Source organism: Lacerta agilis, chromosome 8 (assembly GCF_009819535.1).
Source record: "Lacerta agilis isolate rLacAgi1 chromosome 8, rLacAgi1.pri, whole genome shotgun sequence".
NCBI classification, from domain to species: domain Eukaryota; kingdom Metazoa; phylum Chordata; class Lepidosauria; order Squamata; family Lacertidae; genus Lacerta; species Lacerta agilis.
Window position 1 is genome coordinate 46860723 of NC_046319.1, and position 25484 is coordinate 46886206.

General features: G+C 43.6%; 1 protein-coding gene across 1 annotated transcript in view; it reads left to right on the forward strand.

The window, feature by feature from the left end:
• The window catches only part of CMIP (c-Maf inducing protein), a 151829-nt gene that overhangs the window by 109622 nt on the left and 16723 nt on the right, over positions 1–25484 (forward strand). Inside the window, 9 exon segments of the mRNA XM_033157201.1 lie at positions 8421–8584; positions 11906–11946; positions 16301–16364; positions 17518–17598; positions 20580–20683; positions 21888–21901; positions 21904–21991; positions 23583–23710; positions 23713–23935. Coding sequence (XP_033013092.1) covers positions 8421–8584; positions 11906–11946; positions 16301–16364; positions 17518–17598; positions 20580–20683; positions 21888–21901; positions 21904–21991; positions 23583–23710; positions 23713–23935 — 907 coding nt within the window.

Here is a 25484-nt window from a genome sequence, read left to right on the forward strand (position 1 = left end):
TTAAAACCAGTTAAAACAGATTACAGTCACAGGAATAGGATAGGCCTTGAAAACACACATCTCAGGTGTCAGAAGCTAGGGTGCATCTTCAGCATTTGCTGAAAGTTCTATAGTGAAGAAGACACATATACTCTGTTGGGAAAGAATTCCACAAATTAGGGACTGCCGTAAAGAATGCCCTCTGCCAGGCCACTGCACCCCAAACTTCTGAGGGCAGTAGATCTACCGTACCAAGAGGGTCCTGTTCACTGATTATTAACCTGAAAGGGTCTGTAGAGAAAGTTAAAATCTGTCTGCTAATTGGGGGCCTAGGTTGCTAGTTGTTTAGGACTTTAAACACTAAAGTAAGTACCTTGATGTTGGCCTGGAAACAAACTGTGCAGCTGTTTTGGAACAGGGGTTATATGAGCTTTATTGCAATTTTTATCCCTCCTTTACTCCACCCCCAGCCAATAACCTGACCACTGCATTTTGGACTTCTTTACTATTCTGAGTTGTTTTCAAGGACAACCCCACACAGAGGGCATTGCGCTAATCCAGCCTGGAAGTTCCCACAGCACAGAGTAGCTACCGTGGCCAAGTCGTCTCTGTTCCAAAGGAACTTTAGCTGGCATACCAGCCATAGCTGGAAATGTGTGTGTGATACATACATAATGTAAAATTGTAATATCAGGACTGATTTCCCAGAGTGCTGTTCCCATGATACCTGACCATTGACCATTCTGGTTGAGACTGATGGTGAGTTGTACTACACAAGATGTGGAGGGTGCCAGGTTGGGGCAGACGTATTTGGAGTATCACACCTTTGCATGCTCTCCAACACTGTTTAAGATCCCACATTAACAGGTGTGGATGATGAGTAGATTGTTCAGAGGTTCAGGAATTCACAACATATGGCAGTAAAGCAGGGGTCACCCTTCAGATGTTGTTGAACTATATAGCCTCAGTTTAGGGTAAGGGTCATAGCTCAGTGGTAGAGCATCTGCTTTCTGTGCAGAAGGTCCCAGCTGTGGTTTTTGCTGGAGACAGAATTCAACAGTAGCAGGATTTTTTCCCCATTTCCCAAGTAGTAGTAGTAGTAGTAGTAATAATAATAATAAAAACTGTAAAGCAAACCTTCTTGCTCAAATGAGAAAGATATGGAAGCGTTCTTGATAGGAGTCGGACAAGAGCTTAGCCTACGTTTTGCCAACCAAAAGCATAAAAGCTAGGATCTGAAGAAAGTTTGCCAGAAGGAAACGAAAACAGGAATGGAAGGTTTGAAGGAATATAGCTAGGTTGGTTTTTGTTCCACACTGGTTGTGTTCACACTTAAAATTAAACCATGGTTTAGCATTATAAGGGTTCGGAAGGTTTCGCTTCTGTTTTATGCAGCTTGCAGCTTGTGTTGTCCGAATTTAGACAAATGTAGTTAGTCTAAAGCTTACTTGTTTCCACGAGTCATATTTAAGATTAACCATAGTTTAGGGTTCAAAGAATTTACTAAACTGCAGTTAATCTAAAGAGACACTTCCAATCTCACCCTGGCCATGTTGAACGGAAACGGGGAACAGAATGCACTAAACCATGGTTTAGTGAACATGGCCATTGTCTGTCTTCTGCGACAGATCTGGCTATGCCAGGAAATGCATTTGCTAGTGCAAAGCACAGCTGGAACCAGAAATGGTATTCTTTACAAGTCATTCAGTCTTCAAACACATGGAAGTAGGAAGGTCAATACAGATTCTAGAAGTGGCAAGCTATGTCCCAGGACCATATACTAGAAAGCTGTGTGTCTTTACAAAGCTATACATGCAGTAGTAGTGAGAAAGTCCATCTAGAGCCGGCATAGGCAAACTCTGCCTTCCAGATGTTTTGGGACTACAACTCCCATCATCCCTGACCACTGGTCCTGTTAGCTAGGTATGATGGGAGTTGTAGTCCCAAACATCTAGAGGGCCGAATTTGCCTATGCCTGATCTAGAAGTTTCTTTAAAAGGATGTATTGTGTTGGCTCCCCAGTTTGAACTCATAGCTACAAATGGGAGTCTCCTTATACAGTATATAAGTTGCTTGTATACGTTACTGGGAATGTGAGAAGTTTGTAACTGGTAACATCATATGTGTGAAATTATGGAAGACTGAGTCTTAGCAGAGCTCAATGAAGAAATTAAAGATGCTGAGAGTGAACCTTGTCAAGTTGAGGCTTGCCTTGCAGCAAGCGAAGAAGGAATCCCCTGCAGAACCCTTGGCATTTTCTCATTTTGCTGGAGGCTTGATTTCCTCTGTGCTCAGTAATAAATCAATAATTTCTGGCACACACAGCCCGTGGGAAGCGACTCACATTCAGATGTAGCATTAGCGTGTCTGCAAGAAAACGAGTGAATCAGTGCTAGGAGAAGTCGGTCCCAGCAGAAATCCTGTCATGGTTGGAAGCTGGGGTGGGCAAGGATTTTCTATCGGGGAAGAGGGTATGTTTAGATTGCTATACTGAAGTCATGAAAAATGATTCAGTCTCTTGGGTGAAATTTGTTTGGGACATGATGTGTGTGTGTGTGTGTGTGTGCGCGCGCACAGAGAGAGAATGTAGGACGCAAGATGGCAGCGAATGGAAAAAAATGGATTTGGGACAGAAAAGGGAATGGAAAGAGGTCAGGATCTGTGCGTTCTTTATGGGAGGGCCTGCTGACTTCACAGGGGACAGGGCAAATCTCTAGCTGACAGTGTTCTTCCCATCTGTGTGCATTTCAAGTCCCATCCCACTGCACTGAAATCATGGCAGGGTTTTGCTGATGTCATTCAATACTCTAGTGACCTGGGCACACGTCTTGACAAAATAGGCTTGGAGATAAGGGATGATGGGGCATGTGGTGCTTCTATATTATTATATGCCATGCAGAAATTCCACCCATCTTACGCTGTATTCAGTCCTTCCAGAAGGCAGAAAGGTCAGATTGACTTACTCTTTTTTAATGAAAGGGGAGAAATTAAAGGACGTACATTTTGGAAGCTAGTGGCAAATGTTAAATAATATTGGTTATTTTGTTTTGTTTTTTAATAGCATATAATAGCAGACTGGCAGTGCAATCCTAGGTGAGTTTACTCGAGAGTAAGACATGCATGTAGAATTGCTGCCTTAGTGTCAGTTTTCTTAAGCAACTGTTACACTTCCTTTCAAATCCATATAGCAACTTGGTTAATTTGTGCTTCTAGTTAAAATTATACAATAGCAATGAAGTTAGAACGTGCCGGAAAAATAGAGGGGCAGAATTAAAAACACAGGTGAATGTTTGCTGTTGTCCTGTTTTGGAGTTGAGCAGCAGAAATTCTGCTCACACAGCCCTGAAATAAGACAGAGGTGAACATTGTCAGGTAATGGGAAAGGCTCTGCCAGAGAATCTTAAGAGCTGCTGCTAGTCAGAATAGACAGTACTAGGCGGATCGACTAAAGATGCCTCTAGACTGTCAGTATTTTGTGGGAGCAATTCAACTGTGTGCCAGGATATTCAGGTTTGTGCAATTAAAAATGGATTAAAGTGTTCTGTTGCCTTTGCACAACAGATCCACTTAAAAAAGAGAGACTTTTTGCAGTTTAGAGAAGTGATGGGGAAATGTGTGGAATGAATGGATAATTAATGGGAAGGCATATAAACACCCAACAAGCACTTCGGGATGAATAGTCATTGTTGTACAGCATCCCCGCAAACAAATCTGAATGAATGCTCACTAAATACCAGCTATAATCTAACCTCCATGTAAGCTTTGTGCAAGCAGATCATGATGAATGCTCAATAAATAGGTCCTCTGGAGCAACCCAGACCTGGCATAAGGCAGGTTCCTATGCTTATATGTACAGTCAACTCATAAATTATGCACATTTAACTTGCGTGAATTCAGCTTTATGCATTTGACCAAAAAAAGGGGGGGGCAGACATCCAGGAAAAAAGGGAGCAGGGGCCAGATCAGCAATCCCACCCATCATTGCACTCATCCTGGCAGAGTGTTTGGAGGGGTAATCAGAGAGTGAGAGCAGCCTTGGGCGAGTGTTTGTAAGTGCATGAAGAATCTACAGTGCTTTTTACGGGCCATTTTCCGGTTTTTAAATGGTTTGTTTTGACTATATGCGATTTTGTATGCTGTCCCCGGAATGTAACCCCCCCGCGTAAGTTGAGAGGCGTCAGGTACCAGTTGGTAAATGGTTGTCTGTATTCGCACATTGTGAGTACAAGATAGCAGTTGAGCGCCACAGAGCGCCTCTAGTGTTTCTGCTGAGGAAAAGCAGAATTGCATCCAGGAGCAAATCCAAGATACTGGTGTTGAGGTCTCTAGAGGGCTGTTGTGTATTTTCCGCCCACATTTTCCAAAAGATACAGTGCAATGTGCAAACATATTTAAACTCCTCTGGCCCCAAGAGCTGAAGTGGAGAGAGAAGGGAGGGAGAGAATTGATCTTCCTCTCCTTGTGACTCTTCCACAGTGGGAGTCTAGTGAGATTAACCCTGAAGCTCTAAGCTCTGCTTCAGACAATATCTTTTGGGCATCGCCAACCAGTCATTCCAGGTCTTTCTTCAACAGCAGACAGTTTTGTTCACTTCTTCCTTTGAACTGCAGCTCCAGAGGTTGGTGTTTTGTTTTCAAGTCTCTAAGGATTATTATTTTTTGCAAGGCTGTGCAGACAACTTTGTGAGGGCCTTTAAAAAAAAAAAAATTATAAAGAAAGAGGGTTGCAGAGGATAAATTGGCATCTGCTTCAAACGGCCAGCATCGCCCAGTGCCAGCAGTTCTTCCTGAGCAGATCGCTGCCAGATTAGAAAATTTAGCGCTGGAGGTCGGCTTCGCGAATGGATTCTGAGGTGCAAGGGGTGGGATTGGGGGTGAGGAGTGTTGGGGGCCTGGACTGGCTTTATGGATATATTGTCTGTTTTTCTGTTTTAGCTTTTCTCCTTCTGCTTTACTTTCTGAACCAGGGAGGGTATACAGGATGAGAATCTGTTGGGCCCTTTTTCTTCCCCTAGACTCCAATCAGGCAGAAATATACAGCCTGCAAATCTGAAACCCATTTCCTTTTATTTGGTGCCGTATGGAAAATCTAGAAAGAATTTCGGGAAGAAAATCGGGCGTGGAGTAACCACAGAAATAGCTGTGATAGATGCACTGGTTGACAATTGTGGCTGCTTGTTGCAGGATTGCAGTGACAATTTCTGCTTTATTCTCAAGGGAATTGTGTTTTTAGCTGTTATAGAAGAATGTGCTTGTAAGTACGATTAATAGTGTTAAGAACAGCCTTAAAGTAGAAGCTTTTAAAGGCAAAGAAATTAATTGGGGCACAGCCTTTTCTGGGCCAGTGGCTGTCTGCAAAGTGGTCTCTGATCCCCTACAAATCTCTGGCACATTTGCCAGTCTTCCAGGTGCAACGCAGTTGCATTGGATGCAAAAGGCTTAACATTGATACCGTCAGCATTAATAAATAGCATTTTACCTTTACTATTGTTGTTGTTTTGATATCCCAAAAGTGATTTCCTCTTGTCCTCAAGAGTGGGGGAGAAGGGGAAGATAGAAATGTACCCTGAGAATTCTATTGAGGAGCCTAGGGGTGGCAAAGAAATGGGCAAATAGAAGGAATTACAGGGCAGGTGAAGGACACATCAGAAGGAGAGTCCAACTTTCTGAAGGGCAGACTACAAAAGTGGGGCAGGTCACCTCTAATACTCATATCTTTACTGTTTGATCTTAGGTTCTGTTTTTTGTTTGTTTAGTTCCAAATCCTGTTCATAACCGTGCACATATACCAGCCCTATGTAGTGTTTGTTGCTCACTGATTATTTATTTATTTTAAACCTCCGTTTTGTTGTAATTTGTAGTTTTTACATTATATACTGCTTTGCTATTGGCAAACAATAAAAGGTTTGTAAATCATTTGACTAAATAAATGCATGTATTAATAGATGGATGACTTTGCATAGGATCACTGATTTGATGCAGTCTATAAGGCAAATTTCTAACTTATTCACAGCAAGATCCACTGAGTGGGTTCTGTAGGACTCAATAGTGCATGTGTGAGAGAAATATGGGAAGTTCAGGTTGGGATGGCCAACATTACAGGGAGACAGTTGTCCGGAAGCAAGGGAGATGACAAAGAAACAAGGTGGGCAGGAGCTGGGACCGAACAATGGGAGCTCACCCCGTCGCGGGGATTCGAACCGCTGACCTCCTGATCGGCAAGCCCTAGGCTCTGTGGTTTAGACCACAGTGCCACCCACGTCTCTTAGAATCATATAATTGTAGAGCTGGAAGGGACCATGAGGATCATCTAGTCCAACCCCCTGCAGTGTAGGAATTTTTTGTGCAACATGGGGCTTGAACCCACGACCCTGAGATGAAGAGTCTCACGCTTTGCCAACTGAGCCAATAATTTTGCAAAACCTGGTCAATGTAACTCGAAGGTTGCATTTGGTGGTGTCAGTATGTAAACATGAAGGCCTTTGTGTGGTTTTGTTATTATGGTGTTGTTTTCTGGCCTTCAGCCTGATGGTTAAAATGGTGCTGCTTTTTTTTTTTTTTGCCTCTCTTATTTGCATAACAAAATCGAAAATTCTTTCTAGTAGCACCTTAGAGACCAACTGAGTTGTTCCTGGTATGAGCTTTCGTGTGCATGCACACTTCTTCAGATACACTGAAACAGAAGTCACCAGATCCTTAAATATAGTGAGGGAGTGGGGAGGGGTATTGATCAGAATTTTAAAATTTATTTGCATAGAATTTTAATTCAAAGGCCAACTAATTAAATCAGCCGTTGGCATGGTTTTTCCAAGCTTGGTTGTTTTCGAAGACCAAACCCATAAAAGTGAAACCTGCGACATAGGCTACACAGACTCCTCTCCTCCCCCATTGTTTTTCCGCTGCCTTTAGGTTAGAGAAATGGCCCTCGCTTTTTATATTATTATTAAGCATAAACCAAGATGCCATCTGGGGGGGAAATATTGATTGATGAGCAAATGAACATAGATCAGGCATCCACGATTCTCGAAATCAACCAAGCTGCATTAGCCAATGGAAAACTCATCACATCAGACTGTAAGATGAACAAGATAAAGGCTGTAATGCTCTCTGCTCTGTAAATGATAAAACAGAACCATAAAAGTGGGCACCTCAAAAGAGTGGGTATGGAAGAGATCATTGCTTACATTTATTATGCCGAGCAGTTTTCCATCTCTGAAAGGGCCTCAGTGACTGGGATATAAAAAACCCACGTAAACATGGCTAATTTGTTTTATTTTTACCCCAACTCTATCACATGGGGCCTTCAGTGATCTACAGAGACTCCTTCGGGTAGTGAAAAGCGGGATATCAAATCCAAACTCTTCTTCTTCTACTATCCAACTTTCTGATCAGGTCTACCCCTGCACAGTTCTAGGGTTATTGCAGCATCAGATGCTCCCAGATCAAGCACAAAGCTTTAAGAAATGATGGTGACACCTGTAGGACACCATGGCTGCTTCAAGGGCATCAGAAATGTCAAAGGTGTTCCTAAAATACAGTTTCCTACTGCAAATGGTTGTTGGAGGCATACGTCTATGAAAATGGGAGGCTACATTACCTATAATTTCTAATAGCTATGACATCCATTAAGAATCCTGGTTATCTGATGACATCAAGCTTTGCTAAAGTAGTACAATGTGTGTGTGTGTGTGGGGGGAATGTATGGAAACTGTTCGGAGGACCATACGCTTGATTGATTGTATGTATGTATGTATGTATGTATGTTTGTTTATTTGTTTGTTTAGTGGATTTACTAGCCATTCAAAATATATTTTCCCATGGTGTCCAACATTTAAAGCCACAAAATACAGAACAGTGTAATCACAATAGTAATAACAGAACCCTTCTATTGCATTTAATTCCTGGTCTGTGTTTTAATGTAAAGCAGGGATGGAGAACCTTCGGCCTGTAAGATGCTATTGGACTACAGTTCCCATCATCCCCTGACCATTGCCCACACTTTATGGGGCTGATGAGAGTTGGAAGTCTAACAGCATCTGGAATCCCAAGTTTCCCATTCTTGATGTAAAGGGGGGTGGGGTGAAATTCCCTTTGCACATTAGTTACCTTTAATTTTGGTTTAATGAGCCAAATATTTGTTGTGTGAATCAGGCCATCCATATCTGTTTTCTAAAACCTAAAGTGAAACAAAACAAGCAAAACCCCAAAACAGAAAAAATAATAATCTAATTTTCCACCACAGAGTAAAAGATGGCTTCCGCTTTCCTTAGTTCTTAAACATTTTTAGGGTTTCCCCCCCTACCTGCAGAGCTAGAAGCAGGAAGCATAGAACAAATTCAAAAGTTTCTTTTGACCATATGGCATGTGGAAAGTTGTTTATCCCCATGTTTTTTATAACCTTGCACCTGAACTTGTGTGGCTTTTATTTTATTTATTGCTCCTAGAAAAAGATCTATAAGTATAAGAAGGTTCTGAGTAACCCAAGTCGCTTGGAGGTGGTTCTGAAGGAGATCCGGACCTTGGTGGACATGGCGCTAACGTCACCTTTGCAGGATGAATCGATTCATCAGGCTCCACTGGAGATTGTTTCCAAGTTGCTCTCAGAGGTAAACTTTGTGCTGCTCTTTTCTGTTTAAAAATGTTAAATCTCAAATGTGTACCTGGATATCTAATGCCAAACAATATCTTTGGAGAAGTGATTGCGTGCAGCTGTTTACCTTGTCCAAACCAGGACTCCCAATTAGTTGGGTCACCCAAATTGCAGGTAGCAGGCGCACATGGAGCATCTTGCACTGTTTTTGCCATATTCATTGACGAGCTGGGTGGAGGGAGGTGGGAAGGTTAGAACAACAGAGGCAAATCGTGCAGAGGATAAGAAATTATTTGAAAAGCAGACTATGTGAACAGCTGCTGAAAGATGTTGGGCATTTTTTTTGAAGGCTGTATACTCCTGCCTCCTCTGTCAAAGCTCCAAATAAACCTAGAAACTGGTAAATGTGTGATCAGTTTATATTTATATAAATACAAATGGCAGTTCCTTCAAAATGTGTAACTTCCAAAGGAAAAACCATGTTAGTCTGTCATAGTGAGAAAACAAAGAACCATAGACGTGAAGATTTATTGTCTTGTAGGCTTTTGTAGACTGCAGCCCACATAGTCAGGTGCACAAAATATATAGGGCAACTGCTGAGGGACACACTATCTTAAGGTGGGTCTTTTGGGGGCCACATGCAGGCTGATGGCCAGAAGTGTGTGTGACCATCCTCCCTCTCTCTTCTGCCCCCCTTCTTCCCCATCTAGTGGCCTGCCAGGAAAGAAACAAGGGCTTTTGAAATTAAACAAGAGCCATGTGGGATTCAACTGAGGGCTGCATGTGGCCACAGAGCCAGTGGGTGGTATTCCGTAATGCTACTACTCAGAGTAGACCCACTGAAATTAATGGGCACGGCTAACTTAAGTTCATTCATTTCAATAGATATTCTCAGAGTAAGAGTCAAATACAACTCCAAAGTTGCCCATCCCTGATATATGGGGCATGTTCCAAAGGGAAGCACTTTGAAGCATGAGTGTCCACAGGACTTTTCCAGGGGAACTGGCGAGGGACTGAAACACTGTATGGGGGAAGTAGACATGAGAAGGGTAGTGTATGTACGTTTTGCCTTGCATCTCTGGTTCTGCAAATGCCAGGAACCAGTCCTCTTTTAAAATGAGGACTGGGAATCTGGGGATTATGCTTCATTGCCGGGCTCTCTCCTTTGAAATAAATGAGATCATGTCCATAGTATAAGGAAAAATGCCCCCCCCTTTTTTTAAAAGCAGCTATTCAGAGCTTGAGCAAAGTAAAACAGGTCTTCTACCTTTTTCCTAAAAATTGTTAATGTTAGGATGGAGCAGGTCTCATTAGACCAACTGATTCCAGAGAGTCACAGGAAATTCCCTGCTCCCATACTATCAGCCATGCAACATGGTAGCATTCTGAGTATGAACTTTGTCTGTGAGATGTGCAGGCGGGTTTTGTGCCACTATAGACCAAACTTGGTAAATAGAAATATAGCAAGATCTGCAGCTCAACTGCAGAGCATCTGCCTTGCATGCAAAAGGTCCCAGGTTCAATCCCTGGCATCTCCAGGTAGGGCTGGGAATGCCCTCTGTCTGAGCTGCTACAGTCAGTGTTGACAATACTAAGCTAGGTACCCAATGACATAACATGGTATAAGGCAATTTTCTATGTTCCTGTGTCAGATACCAAAAGCTGCCTTATACCAGGTCTGACTCTTGGTCCATCTAGCTCAGTGCTTTGGCCTGCTGCTTTTTTTCTTACGATGGTATTTTATGATACTGTGCTACTGCAGCTTGCTTTATTGCTAGGTTTGCTTTTAATTTTGTTGTGATATATTTATTGCAAGCTGCCTTGAGTACGATTTTATCATTGGAAGGTGAGATATAAATGTCCAAACAAATAAATAGTGACTACTCTGACTAGCAGTGGCTCTCCAGGGTCTTAGGCAGAGGCCTTTTCTGTCAGCTGCTACCCGAGATCTACTCGAGACCCGTTTTTCCATGGAAATAAGGACTCAAGAAGGGCCCTGCTGGATCAGGCCAATGACCCATCTGGTCTAGCTTCCTGTTCTCACAGTGGCCAACCAGGTGCTCATGGGAAGCCTGAAAACAAGCTGACCTGAGCACAAGAGCACTCACCCCACTTGTGATTCTTAGCAACTGGTATTCAGAGACATACTGCCTCTGAAAGCAGAGACAGAACATAGCTATAATGGCTAGTAGTCATTGATAGCCTTATCCTCCCTGGATTCGTCTTATCCTCTCTTAAATCCATCCAAGTGGGTGGCCTTCCCTGCTTCTTGTGGGAGTAAACTCCAGCGTTGCCAAGGGTTGAAGCTGGGATCTTTTGCATTAAAAGCACAGGTTCTGCTGCTGAGCTGTGTTCCCTCTCCCACTTAGGAAAATGTGTAAGGGGAGAAGCCATAGCCCAGAGGTAGCCAGCACCCCTCCAGCTGTTGTTGAACTACATCTTCCACCAGTCCCAGCCAAAATGAACCCAGTGGTTGGGATGATGGGAATTGTAGTCCAACAACATCTGGCGGGGAGCATGTTGCCTATCCCTGCCATAGGTTAGTGGTGGAGCATGTTCAGCCTAAAGTCCAGTTAAAGAACTCGTATAGTAAGGGGGAAGGTTACGAGAGTGCTGGGATTGTATGCAACTAAGCTGTGTACATAGAATAGTTCCATTGAAATTAATGGGCTTAAATTAGTGATGCCTGTTCGTTTCAGTGGGTCTATTCTGAGTAGAACTAACCCTGGATAACTGGAAAACTTTTGTCAGTCAGAGTCAACAGTACTTGGCTACATGGTTCAACTGGGCATAAGTTATTCAGAAATGTTCATTGTGGGTTGTTGACTTGGACTTGGGCTATGGCTTCTCCCCTTACACCTTTGGTATGAAGACCAGGGTGACCTGCATATACACATGCAAATTTTCACCTGCAGGCCACAGATTCAGGACCAAAGCTGAGCTCACTGTCTCTGCTTTCACACAAAAATCCAGTATTGGTCCCACCTATCCCCAGCAGCCCAAAATTAGTGGGCGTGGGATGAACAGTCTTTTTGGTTGTCACTGATCACTGGAAGTTGGAAACTCTTACAGATCCGCTGCTGTGGTACCTTCTGCCAACCCCTGCTCTGGGGCCTGTACTTGGATGGGATGCTCTTCAGGTCCAGTCTATGCAGTACAAAGGGATGGGTGCTAGAACATATGGGGGATGATGGGCCACTCTTGACTGTGCTATATTGGCCACTCTTCAAGACAGGACACTTAAGGGAAAAGGACTTGCAAGCCTACCCAGATTTTAAAAAAGAACAAAGACAAAACAGGCTTGCTTGCTGATTTTCTCATTTGTTTTCCCCTTCAGAATAATAACTTAACCACTCAAGAGCATGAAAACATTATTGTTGGTGAGTATGGCGTAACATGGTTTTGTCATTAACTTCATTTAGTTTTGCTTACTGTTTCCCCATCTCTTTTTCTTCTGCTCATTTTTCTGTACTGTTTCTACTATAGATCTAAAACTGGTTTCGTTCTCAGGGTTTCTCCTCACTACCACAAAGAAATTTGGAATGGTAGTTCATGAGCGTATGAGAGTTTTTCTGCACATCCTAACAAAAATGCAGTTCCTAAATTACTTGATGGGAGGGGTTTAAGTTTGAGGAAGCTATGGTATAAATTCTACTCTAGGCCACGCTCCTGACTGTTTCAGGACCTGTTGGTTCCAGCAGGTATGGGGACAGATCATAAATACATATGAGTTGTTCACTTTGCCTAGTTAATTTGCATTTGTTCCATCAGGCTTTTTTAAGCAGTTTTTTTTTTATTTGTCAGTTTTGCATTATTACTGGCTTTGACCTGCTGCAGTTTGGCAAATGTAATACATTTCTTAAAAATAGCACTGCATTGAAAGCATCTCACATGTAACATTGACACATGCGATGGCTGGACCTCAAGCGAGCAAATGTGTGGGCTCTCAGAGAGGGGATTGTGGCCTCTTGCTCCTCATTCTGAAGCTACACTGCCCTGAGCTAAGCCATGACTTGTCTTGGCACAGCAGTGGGGAACCTCATGTGGCCCTCCAAGTCTCTGTGTCTGGCCCTCAGAACTTTTGCAAACCATGTTCACAAAAAGTGCACACTTTAGGGGAAGGTGTGTGCATAATGCATTACATTAGGGGAAAATGCTTGCAAAAATGTTTACATTAGGCAAACTGCATATAAAAATGTGTTCACTGGGAGAAATTTGCACTAAGATGCTGGTGAATTTTCACAAGGATTTAAAAACAATAATTCGCAATTTGCTGAGAAATATGGAAAGCTGCATTTAAAATTGGAACAATGAGATGCTGAGAGAACTGTAATTGACAGTTCCTTCCACTCCTATTGTGAACAATACCCATGCCTAAACCTAAATCCACAACTTTGTCTCCAGACCTCACCCATTTCCTGTATAAATCTCTAATTCCAAATGTTTCTGGTTTGCTAGTTAAATAAGAGGAAAAGTATTTGTCCTCTCCATTGAGCCATAAATAAACAAATAACTAGATCCTAATGATGCTAGCAATTTGTCAGAGAGGTGAAAATTGCCTCCCCTCATTTCTAATTTTATTTTGGCCACTGGCGATTTCAAGAGATTTACTAGGTAATCCAATATAGGATGTTGCTATCACCTGATCATATCATGTCTCGGCAAATCTTCCAGCAAAAGCAACACGACAGCAGAGCACAGCTGTCGCCAGGTGTGAATTTGCACTTAGCCACCACTCGGGAGCCCAGTTGAGCTGGGGGTTGTCATGGCAATCCATTTCCAAAGCCACAGTTAACATTCCTTTCGATCCCAAATAGGTTAATTTGTGCTCCCTGTTATTACCTGGCAGCAGTATAGTCAGAATAACCCTTTGTGGGTGGGGTAGGCCCACTTAAAAACAAGAGCAAATGTTCTCTGCTGTCTGACTTGGAGTTCAGCAGCAGCAGGATGGAGGTTCAGGATGCTTGCCCCATTGTTTTCTGCAAAAATCCTGTAGCTTTTTATACCACAAACATTGTGCCTTGGTGTTGTTCTGCTTTTATTGTGCCATAGTGCAAGTGGGCCTCTCCAGGTGGCATTAATATGGTAACATAGGGGGAGGCAATGTAGAATAATTAATAAAATAGAATGATGTGTGAACCGCTGGAAAAGGCACTCGTAGCCACCAAGGCCACCTGAGCCTCCAGTGACAGGGTTGAATCCAGGAGCACCCCCCAAACTTCAGATCTGCTCCTCCTTGTTGGCATATAGAATCCTTAACGACCTGGGGCCAGTTGGCTGAAGGAATTCAGTTACCCATTTGTGCCCACTTGACCTCTTTGTTTGTTGCTTCTGCAATTGTAAGGAACTCGCCCTTCACTGTCACACCTCCTGCCCTGGAACTCCCTCCCCATTGACATTAGGCAGGCACCTGCTAAAAACTTTTTATTTGTTTAGGCCAACCTACTCAGACATGTAAAGTCAACGTATATTTTTAGGTTATATTTAATTTGTTGGTTTTATTTCTGTTATTGGTATAGTATATATATATATATATATTATATATATATATATCTGACTTGTTTTCAACTTGTGACTCTTAACGACAAATTTGACGCATATTGGTACGTTCTCTGTAAGCTGCTTAGAGATTTCATTTACTCTTAAGCCGTATACAAATTCTGTTAGGTAAATAAATGTGTTCAAACTTCTGGCGTTTGAAGATTTAACACAAACTGTCCCAGCTGTTGTGCTTAAAGAGATCAACTTTGTAAACTGATACCAGGAATCCCTTAGTTCAGGGATAGAAAGGCCCAAGGGCCTCCCCGGATACTGAGAATCTTTTGTTCCAGCAACGCTGTAATTTACAATGAAGGCAGCAGTGACATAATGTTATTACATGCACCACAGCAGCTATAAACCTTTTAATATATTTACTGTATGTAACCACATTGAGTTGCCTAGTGATGGGCAGAGAAGGATGGCCCAGGGGGTGGGTACAGCAAACATCTTGTTTTGACAGAGTAATTTCCACAAAAGGCAGCAAAGCTCTGAGACTCCCCTGCACAAAATATGGAGGTTTAGCTGTTTTTGCTAGCAGGGTGGGAATGCCTGGTCTAGGGGCACAGTGTGCCCCTCTGGTCTCTCTGCCTGGCCCTTGGGACTCTCTGCAGGCCACACCCCTCACTGGCCCTGATTCGTACCCCGATTTTGCCTAGCTGTAAGGAGTCGTGGAACTCTGATAATGCCTCCTTTGCTTGCCTGGGTGTAGTGTAGAGGGGTGTGTGAGAGCATGTGTAGAAACTTGCCTACTGTATAAAGGTAAAATTTGCATTTCTTGCTTTGCCCACTTTCGCCTCTGGGCCCGCCCACCACCAGCATGTGGCCCCCAGACTGAAAAAGCCCCCCCCCCGTTCTGCAAGAAGGACCCTGGGCAGCCTTTGAAAATAAGTCTTATGAAGTTAATAGTCTGAAAATGTTCTTACTTACTCACCTCTATCGAATGTTTGTGAAAGTTAGAAAGCAGAGGGGTGGGAATCCCTGTGTGTACTTCCAGTTTACTACGGCTTCCTCTGTATGTTCAACTAGCAGGAATTCTAACTTGCCATAGTAACATTTGTGAAATGTTGTGTGAAAACGTGTCATCATCCAGCTACACCAATGTGACTTGCAAGGTAGCCTTCTTTGCACTGGCAGCACAAAAGGTTAGAAATGAATTTGCTGCATCAAATGTGGTTAGGCCTTATGGAGAACTACCCTACCTACCAGCCTGTCACATGGTTTTGTTATTAGTTGTTTGCTTTCTTTTATAAACTTTATAGTGGGTGATGCTTCTAAGGCATCAAGAAGGGGGGAGAAGTGGGGGTTTCAAATCAGAGCCTCCAGAAACCAGCCTCAAGCATCTTACCTCTACTCCACTAACTGGTGCTCCGGCATCCTTGGCAAACCAGCAAACTAAGTAAGCAGTGTGGGGCCCCCTTTACTTTAGTGTGTTTCCCTAGTATCCTGACTATTGTCTTAGTCTACATTATCTGCCTCTTTGGATTCTTTTCTCACAGTGCTAGAACCCTAACCCCAGGCCCCTGACATCCCTGGGCCCTATGGTCTACCTCTGTGCTTGACAGAGTCTAGGGCAGGCATGGCCAAACCTGGCCCTCCAGCTTTTTGGGACTACAATTCCCACCATCCCTGACCACTAGTCCTGTTAGCTAGGCATGATGGGAGTTGTAGTCCCAAAACATCTGGAGGGCCAAGTTTGGCCATGCCTGATCTAGGGGCTTGACAGTGTTTTAATTTGTACAGTGTTTGCTGTACCGCAGTCCTAACATTTGTTTTTCTGTTTTGGATTGCAAGCAAATAAACACTAGACTGATGCTGCTTAAATGTTATTTAAATGGTTTTCGTCTTTTACATATAGATACCGGTACTTTAGAAGAAAACTGGAAAGATGATTACACAAATGATGAATGAATGATTAAGTAAATTATGGGGCTATGCAATAATGTCAAGACTAATTATTATTTGGTGTGAATGATGGAAAAAATAATAAGTAATCAACATTTGTATGTACTTATTGATATTGGTAAATGAGAACTTACTTTTTTACAGAATATATTCATGTAATATGTAAACAGAATTGCATATCAGTATGAGTTCAAATTGGATTTTTTTCTTTAACTTAGAATAATAATGCAACTTTCTGTCCCTGGCAGAGCCAAATATCTATGTATAACCTGTCCTATCTCTATTTTTAGGCACTTGCACCTTTGCTGGAAAACAACCACCCACCTCCTGACTTGTGTGAATTTTTCTGCAAGGTATTTCTGAAATGTGTGTGTGTATTTTAAAACATTCCCCAGACTTTGCTATGCTCAGTGCACATCTACGCTGCCGACTTCAACTGGTTTAACCTTCATGGGAGGTTTGAATACACTCTATGTTTTGTGCATTCAAGAGTTTCCCTATCCTCAGTGTTTGGGCATGCTCCTTTCTGATGCCACCAGTATACCATGGATCTATCCCTGCTGTTGAAATAAATGGGTGGTTTCCTCCACATATAGCCAGGCTCCATGTGCATATTGAACCATTGTATTGGGGGACTTAATTCTGGCAACATTTTCCAGATATTTTAATGCAAAGCCATTACATTTTTGAAAACAGCCTGTAAATACAGGAACAGGAAGGCCATAGTCCAGTGGCAGAATACATGGGAAATTTCAGATGCAGCAAGATGGGCTTGTGCTGCCTCTGCCTTTCTTCAAAGCCTAGTGCAAAGTGAGGACTGACCCTCCCCAAGTTCAGTGGTACATGCAGACAACTTGGTGGAGGAGTTTGGTATTTGGTGACCCTGGATAACAACTAGCTATAAAGCAATGTAGTGGTTAAGAGTGGGAAACCAGGATTTGAATCCACTCAGCCAGAAAGCTCAGTAGGTGACCTTGGGCCAGCCCTGCCTTTTCACCTAGTGTTCTTCAACTTTGGGTCTCCTGATGTTGTTGGGCTGCAATTCCCATCATCCCCAGCCAGTTTAGCCAATGGCCAGGATGATGGGGCAACATTTGGGGTACCAAGGTTGAAGATACCATCTTAGCTCTACCGGCCTCACAGGGTTGTTAAATAAACTGTTGGTGTGAGCCAGCAGTGCTCTCCTTATGTTCTTGATACATGCATTGTTTTTGTGTTACAAAGGGCAAATTGCCCAATGACAGTTCAACTTGTATGACCATGGTTGTCCTGTTCATAAGATTCAGATCTTCCATAGCCAAAATTTGTTTTTAGAGTTCCCAGTGAGAATTATTCACACATTTTGGTGCATTCTTGTAACCCACAATGTGAAAAACCAATTTGGGAGCACCTAATTTTCTTTTGTTGATTTATTTGATGGCTTTGTATAATCGTTGGTGAGAGATCAAGTTGCCTCTTTTCAACTCTTTTTTCAAATGTATGTGTCTGTGTGCTTTCTTAATGCAGCATTGCAGAGAACGCCCTCGATCCATGGTGGTCATAGAAGTGTTCACTCCGGTTGTACAAAGAATCCTCAAACACAATATGGTGAGTCAAGATGCTTATTTTATTCATTTCATGTTATTCCGTTTATGGATTGCTTCCTATAAAATATCTCTTAAAGTGATTTAGCAATAAAAACATCAACAATAAAAAATGATAAAAATTCTATACAAACATACACAATCAAAATACTTATATTTGCAAAATCCATTTCATATAAAAACCATTTCAAATCCAGCCCAGATACAGTGAAATAACCACCTCCATTTTTTTTTTTAAAAAAATACAAACACCAAACTTCTAATCAGCTACAAAGATGTCCTGTTAATCAGGCTGCAGATTTTTTAACCAAAGTTGTGGGGTGTCTCCCCCCCCCCCAAGTCATTACAAACAGCAGGCACCAACTTAAAAGAGACCTTTCTCTCTTGCAAACTGGAGAGACTGCTTCTTTTAAGACAAAAAGGGGGCTGAGCATCCTTTGAATGCAGAAGGATCCAGGTGCAATCCCTTGAATCCCTGGTGAAAAGGATCCAGTAGCAGAGGTTCGGAAAGATTTCTGCTTGGGAACCCTGAGTTGCAACTGCCTGTTCTGTATGCTTTAGGCAATACTTGGTCAGTGGACTAATAGTCTTATCTCTTCTTGACCTGTTTAAAAAGCAGCTTCTGGCACTGTGTTCTTTCTTCTGGCACAAGCGTGTTTGTATCTAAAAACAAAGGAAATGCCTAGTGCTTTTTGCTTCAGGGGGAGCTGTGCTGCCTCTGCAATGTCCTCGTTGTAGGTGCTCAGGGGACATCTAGTTGGCCACTGTGATAAACATGATAGGGACTAGATTGGTCCCAAAGGTCTGATCCAGGGGGGTTCTTTTATGTTTCATGGCCTGACCCAGCAGGGCTCTTGTGATAACATGTGCAGTGTGCTTATCTTTCTTTCCTCCCACATAAAACACTGTCTTGTGCTACTAAGCCACTCAGTGTCTTCATGCTGTCAGTGGCTACTAATCCCGATAGCTGTGTTCTACCTCCCTATTGGAGCCAGCAGGCCTGAATATCAGTTGCTTGAAACTGCAGTTGGGCAGAGTGCTGTTGTGCTCAGGCCTTGCTGGCTGGCTTCCCAGGGGCACCTGGGCGGCCACTGTGAGAACAGGATGCTGGACTAGACAAGCCTTTGGTCTGATCCAGCCACCAGGCTCTTCTTAGGTTTGTAATTATTTTTGCTCATATAGACTTAATCAATTGATTGCTCAACGTATGATGACTATTTTTTAACTGGATGACAAGCCCTTCTCTGAATAAATGCTGTCAAAACCACAGGATGTAATTATTGCCTTGTTATGCTATGTAGCAAATTTCTTTGTAAGTGACGCTCCCCTTTCCCCATTTTCAAAAAAGTGCACATTGACTGATCTTGCAGCTGTTTGCAAGTTATTGCAGTGTGGAAAGGCTCACACCTCTGGTGTCAGGTTGCCTGCAGTTTCTCACTTGGCACCAGGAATCTCCAACAATGTGTGTGTTAAGAATCCAGCGCTATATCAGATCTAATTCATTTTTCATTCATGTATTTTTAAATGAGTGGAAGGCAGGGGTTTTGTGGCCTACAAGCCTGGGTGTTTTGGTGGTGGAGACAGGGTAGAAAACGGCTGGCAGGAAACAATTCCTTTAAAAAATCCCAATTAAGTAGCAATTAAGTTCAAGGTTGGAACAGACAATTGGCAATAGCTTGGGGATTGTGCTGTAAGATTGCTCTTAGCTACAGGCCAGAAGATCAACTGTGCAGGCTAGATAATGAGAATCTGGATTTATTGTGTGCAAGTGGCCATGTTTTTTCCTCAGCTATTGCAGTCTGCCTTGTTAGTTGTGACGGGATTGGACCACGCCACACGGACATCATAGGAGCATTTGTTATTCTAATGGCGTTATAAGTGGAAGCATAAATCTAGATTCCTTTTATGATCTCATGCACTTCTGTTTGCAGTCAAACCAGGAGGCTTTATAGTCAGGCACTGAATGACAACAGACTGAGGAATTTCGTGAAGAAACAAGAGCAAAGTTTTTGCCAGGCAGAGGCCACATAGAGAGTCAAATCACAGCGGATGACAAGCTCCCTGCCCGTCCCGTCCCCCCCAGTGCTCATACCCCTTGGTCCCCTGCTGACCCCACCGCACTTTAAACACCTGGAAGAAGCTCTCAGTACAAAATCAGTTATTTATGTGATACTGCCATCCTTGGATTTTAACATTGTTTAGAATATTTGTTTGTTTTGTTTGCAATGGGTTTATGAAACTATTTAAAAAACAATTTTATAAAGGCATTTAAACCTAAAATCAATATGGTACAAATGAGATGGTTACAGAGACTGCAACTGATTTCTTGTTGAGAGCATTGAGGATTGCAAGTAGAAATATTATCTTAACAAATAGAATCATGTTTCCCTACCTGTTTATACTTTGATTATTTGGTATCTTATTTTCTTGTGCATTAACTGATGCATACGTTTTATTGTGAGATCTGTTGGTGGGACCAATCCATAAATTTATTAATTATACATATGTAAAATATGAAAAAAATGCATGATGACAGAAGTCGACAAGCAGAAAGATAGGCTGGAGAATGTTATCTGTGCCTTGTTTGAATGGAAAATGTAATGACCATCTGGATGGCTCTGTTCTACCAACACACTTGCAAGCCGTATGTCTCTGAATACCACTTGCTGGGACTCACAAGTGTGGAGCGTGCTGCTGTACTCAGGTCCTGCTTGTGGGCTTCCCATAGGCTTCTGGTTGGCCAGTGTTTGAACAGGATGCTGGACCAGATAGGCCTTTAGCCTGATACCAGCTGCACTTTTCTTACGTTTGTATGAATGAAAGAAAGTGGGGGTTATAAGTGGTGACCAACGCTGCCTCACATTGTTAAACAGGTCCCGGTGAACATTTCCTTACTTAAAATCCACAGCTTGAAATGAAGTCTTTCATCCATTCTTCTGTGACATTATTTGCACTCTCTCTTTCTCTCTCTCCTGTTTTGGGCAGGATTTTGGGAAGTGCCCTAGGTTGAGGCTTTTTACTCAGGAGTACATTCTGGCCTTGAACGAACTGAACGCTGGCATGGAAGTAGTGAAGAAGTTTATTCACAGGTCAGTGGCTTGTTCTCTCTCAAAAACTCTGCCCTTCTAAGGTGTTAATCCTTTAATTCTCCTCTCTCTTCTTCATCTCCTCAGTAGCAATACTAGAGTTGCCAGTAGTAAGTTTCAGAGCTGCTTCTGTTTTACTGCCAAACATCTAGGTCCCTTGCTCTCTTGCCGGGGGGGGGGGATGTTGTGCATGGGCACACACTGAGCAACCCTTTCTCAACATTCTAGTCCTACACTGCATTTTGTGTCCATAGATTCAGGCTACAGGCTCACAACTTGCAAGCGACTTTATGGCAGGAGAGGCTAGGAGGAGAGAATTTAAATTTAACGTAGGATAGCAGAAACACGTAGGATAGCATGGAACCCAAGATTTCACTTTCTTGGGTTCCATGATCACTGCAGATGGTGACAGCAGTCACGAAATTAGAAGACGCCTGCTTCTTGGGAGAAAAGCAATGACAAACCTAGACAGCATCTTAAAAAGCAAAGACATCACCTTGCCGACAAAGGTCCGTATAGTTAAAGCTATGGTTTCCCAGTAGTAATGTACGGAAGTGAGAGCTGGACCATAAAGAAGGCTGATCGCCGAAGAATTGATGCTTTTGAATTATGGTGCTGGAGGAGACTCTTGAGAGTCCCATGGACTGCAAGAAGATCAAACCTATCCATTCTGAAGGAAATCAGCCCTGAGTGCTCACTAGAAGGACAGATCCTGAAGTTGAGGCTCCAGTACTTTGGCCACCTGATGAGAAGAGAAGACTCCCTGGAAAAGACCCTGATGTTGGGAAAGATGGAGGGCACAAGGAGAAGGGGACGACAGAGGATTAGATGGTTGGACAGTGTTCTTGAAGCTACTAACATGAGTTTGGCCAAACTGCGAGAGGCAGTGAAGGATAGGCGTGCCTGCCGTGCTCTGGTCCATGGAGTCACGAAGAGTCGGACACGACTGAACGACTGAACAACAACAAGCAGAAACACAGGAAAGTGGGATGGCCCCTCTCACTTTTGGTTCAGGCTCTACTCATCTTGGGACATGGCCCTGGCCACTTGTAGCTCTGACTCCGCCCCCTCCAGCATGCACCCCCCAGCAAATTACCCCTGGCAGAATGCAGCCTTTGGGGGAAAGGGTCCCCCACTTCTGATTTACTACAGCACTGTTGCCTTGTGATTGTGCCCTCATGCTGCTACCTTTGTGTTGTCTTTCCAGCATGCATGGCCCTACGGACAGTGCCCCCACCCCAGGGTCCTGCCAAATCTTGTGGCCGTCTGTTTAGCTGCCATTTATTCATGCTACGAAGAATTCATCAACAGGTTAGTAGTCGCGGCCTCTGGAGTGAAGGTCTTCTCTTTGGCATAGGTTGACAGTTCACTTGTACTTTGATTTTGTATCCCTGAGTAATCACAAAATTCATATGGTACATTGCCAGTTGTGAAAGGTGGCCCAGCTTTTTCACAGTGGTAATTGGAGAAAAATCAGATTGCCACATCTGTGTTTATTGTGTGGCCTTTGAAGCACATGTGTGTGATTCACATGCCAGGCATGTATCTTTCTGGTTCCTGCACCTTATTTATTTCATTACATTGATATCCTGCCGTTCCCTAAATACCAGCGCATTTTCTTTGTGCATTTCAGATATGAAGTTCAATTTAAATTGTGTTTGAATTTACACGGCATCAGGGGTAGCCAACATGGTGCCAGATGATGCAGGACTGCGATTCCCATCAGCCCTGGCCACCAAGGCCAGTCATAAAGGATGATGGGAGTTGTGGTCTGTCAACACCACGTTCCTTACGCCTGCGCTGCATGAGTACTTCCAACCTCTTAGTCTAAATAAGACATTCTTCTGTCCCACCCTCCAAGCCCAGGGTTTTTTAAATGAAGAGGTCCAGAATTGAGGCCTGCCTCAGAGCTATGTCATGTGCCCCAGAAATCTTTCACCTTAAGTATGTATGTGGGAAGGGACTGCACACATGCTCAGAGAACTTTAATTATCCTTCATATGTTCCACAACTGAGCCCTGTAGTGTGAGTGCAGCCTGGGTGTATCCCGTCACACGCCTTCCCCATTTGAACCTGAAGTGGTAGCAGATGGCAGTTAACCACAGTATAGCTTCTGTACTGTCCCAGATTCATGAATTGTCTGCTTTGTGTCACCAACCACTGAGCACACACAGAAGGTCCACACAGCAGTCCAGGGCAGATTCCTGTAGGAAAGAGTCATAGTTCTGTGGTAGAGCACAGACTTGGTGCACAGTGGGTCCCAAGTTCAATCCCTCGTATCACCAAATATGGCCTGTGTGAATCCCTGGAAAAAACATTAGTGTAGGTGGTTCTGATGTAGATGGAACAGTGGTCTGACTCAGGAGTGTAGGAAGCTTGCTAATATTTACACAAGTCCCAGGCCAAGTTCACTATCATCCCCAAGTGAACCATTTCCTCCCTCACTCCCCCCCCTCCATTACCAGAGGCACGAAAAGGATGTTCAGGGAGCGGTGGCAAGAGCCATAGGATTTTCTAGCTTTCCATTGAGCGGGAGAGTGTTGGGTTTGATGCCTCCACACTCTACCCCTTCCTCAAGTAAACTCTCCAGCAAAGCTGGACAGCTGTCTACTGGAGTATGAATTTCATCACAGTCTTTGCGCCATTTGGAAGAGAGAACTACATTCTTCCCCATTAGCAACGGGTTCACAGGCCTTCAGAAAAATATGGCCCATACTGTAAATTCTTTGGGGAGATGTTTGTTTCCTCTGGTATAAATAGAACTGTGGCAATTGCAAGGGGCCAAGATGAAAGCTGGGGATCTATTGCAACACAGCTAGGCTACCCCTCCTCCTTACTAATTTCTGTTGTGCCTGGCTAGTAAAGGTTTTTTTAGTCTAAAAAAAATGTTTTTGAAACACAGCCGGGACAATTCTCCAAGCCTGAAGGAAATTCGTAATGGCTGCCAGCAGCCCTGTGACCGTAAGCCCAATTTGCCTCTCCGGCTGCTCCACACAAGTCCTGACTTGGTGTCCCAAGAGGCCACACTGACTGATCCCGCCTCAAGTCGGTCATCGTCACGTCGAACGAAATCCACGTGGAAGTCGAGCGCAACAACACAGCCAACCAGAAGATGACGGCCAACGTCGGCAACGACAGTGAGCCCAACCTGATAGACTGCTTGATGGTCAGCCCCACCTGTAGCACCATGAGCATTGAGCTCAGCGCCCAGGCGGATCGCATCCTCGGTTGCTACGTGGAAATACTCAAGATGCTGTGAGTAGTTTCCATGCCTTTCGAAGCTGCCTCTTGAACTGTGTGGGTGGGAGGGGGAGGTGGGGTGCATTTCTGCCCGGCTTTTCTCTTCCACATCTGCAGGCATCTAGTGAGATGTGCAAATAGCAGAGCAATAAATCTAATGCTGGCATTAATGTCTACAACAGGCATCTGGCCCGGCCAGCGGAGCTCCAAAAATAGCATCCAGAGGATGAAAATGGTCAGTTTCTGTTTGCCCGTTGACCCCGAGGATATTTTACAAGATAGCGATGCCACTGCCTGATTTTCTGGGTTGCTCCTTGCCTGCCAGTCACCCCTCTGCATCCATTTGAGGATTAGATCCCGACAAGTTTGCACTCAGACTGGGGGCTTCATAAGGGGCCAGCCAAAGAAGAAAATGGAATGTTCCTTTGATCACTGTAGCGGAAGGCACAGGTGCAGGGGTTTCAGAGAGTCATGGAGCTTGTGTACGCTAATTCACCACAGCTCTCTCAGCTCCCCCTGCTGATCTTGGGTGGATTCCCCCCACTCCTCCTCATCCCAGTAGTGCTCAAGGCACTGCGAGGGGGCCATTGGACCGAGGTAAAGCACATGGAGGAGGAGGAGGAGGTCCTAAATTCAATCACTAGCATCTCCAGTTGTAAAAAGGGATCAGGTGATGGGAAAGACACGTCTCTGCCAGAGACCTCATCCTAGTACACAGTACTGGGCTAGATAGATGAAGTGTTATGGCTCAGTGGTAGAGCATTTGATTTGCATTAGTAGAATATCACAGGTCCAGTCCCCAGTATCTCCAGGTAGGGCTGGGAAACACTCAAACAACCTGAAATTTACAATAGAAGTGTGGAGTATAAATAGCAGTATCAAGTTACAACAGCATTGCAAAGAGTTCCAAAGTCAAAAGCTGCTTGATTCAGAGCTCCTCTGTGTACACCCTCCATAAAGAGAGTGGGTGCCCAGAGGGCAGGGAAGGGCAGCATTTATGTTCACTTGGCTGAGAAAAGGGAAGCATGTAATGTCAAATGTGCCATGCTTCACTGTCCGTCCCTCCCTCCACCAGTCTTCTGTGTTGGGTTAGTTTTTCAAACAAAGCAATTTCCTAAATTTTGTCAAACCACCTGCTCTGCGGAGGACCCTCCAGGCTTGTCTTGCACGTGGCCACTAGCTGCAGCCAAGAGGAGGAATACTAGTTCTATATAGATCAGAGGTGGAGTGTGCGAATTGTCAGTGGATAATAAAACCTAAGCTGGCTTTGGATATCTCAGCCTGCCTGTTACCTTTGAGATGGAAAGGCTCCCTGCTTGTAATCCTGGAGAGCAGCTGCCAGTCAATGGCAACAGCACTGGACCAGATGGAGCAGTTTGATCAGTGAAGGAAAATATATTAGTCTGAATCAGAGTGGGCTCACTGAAATCAATGGTCATGACTACCTTAAGTCCATTAATTTCAGTGAATCTACTCCAAGCAGAACTTAGTTGGGCACCACCAATTCTCTGTATCCACTTTCAAAAAAAGAAAGAAAAAGAGATGCAGGCATAAATGGAAGATG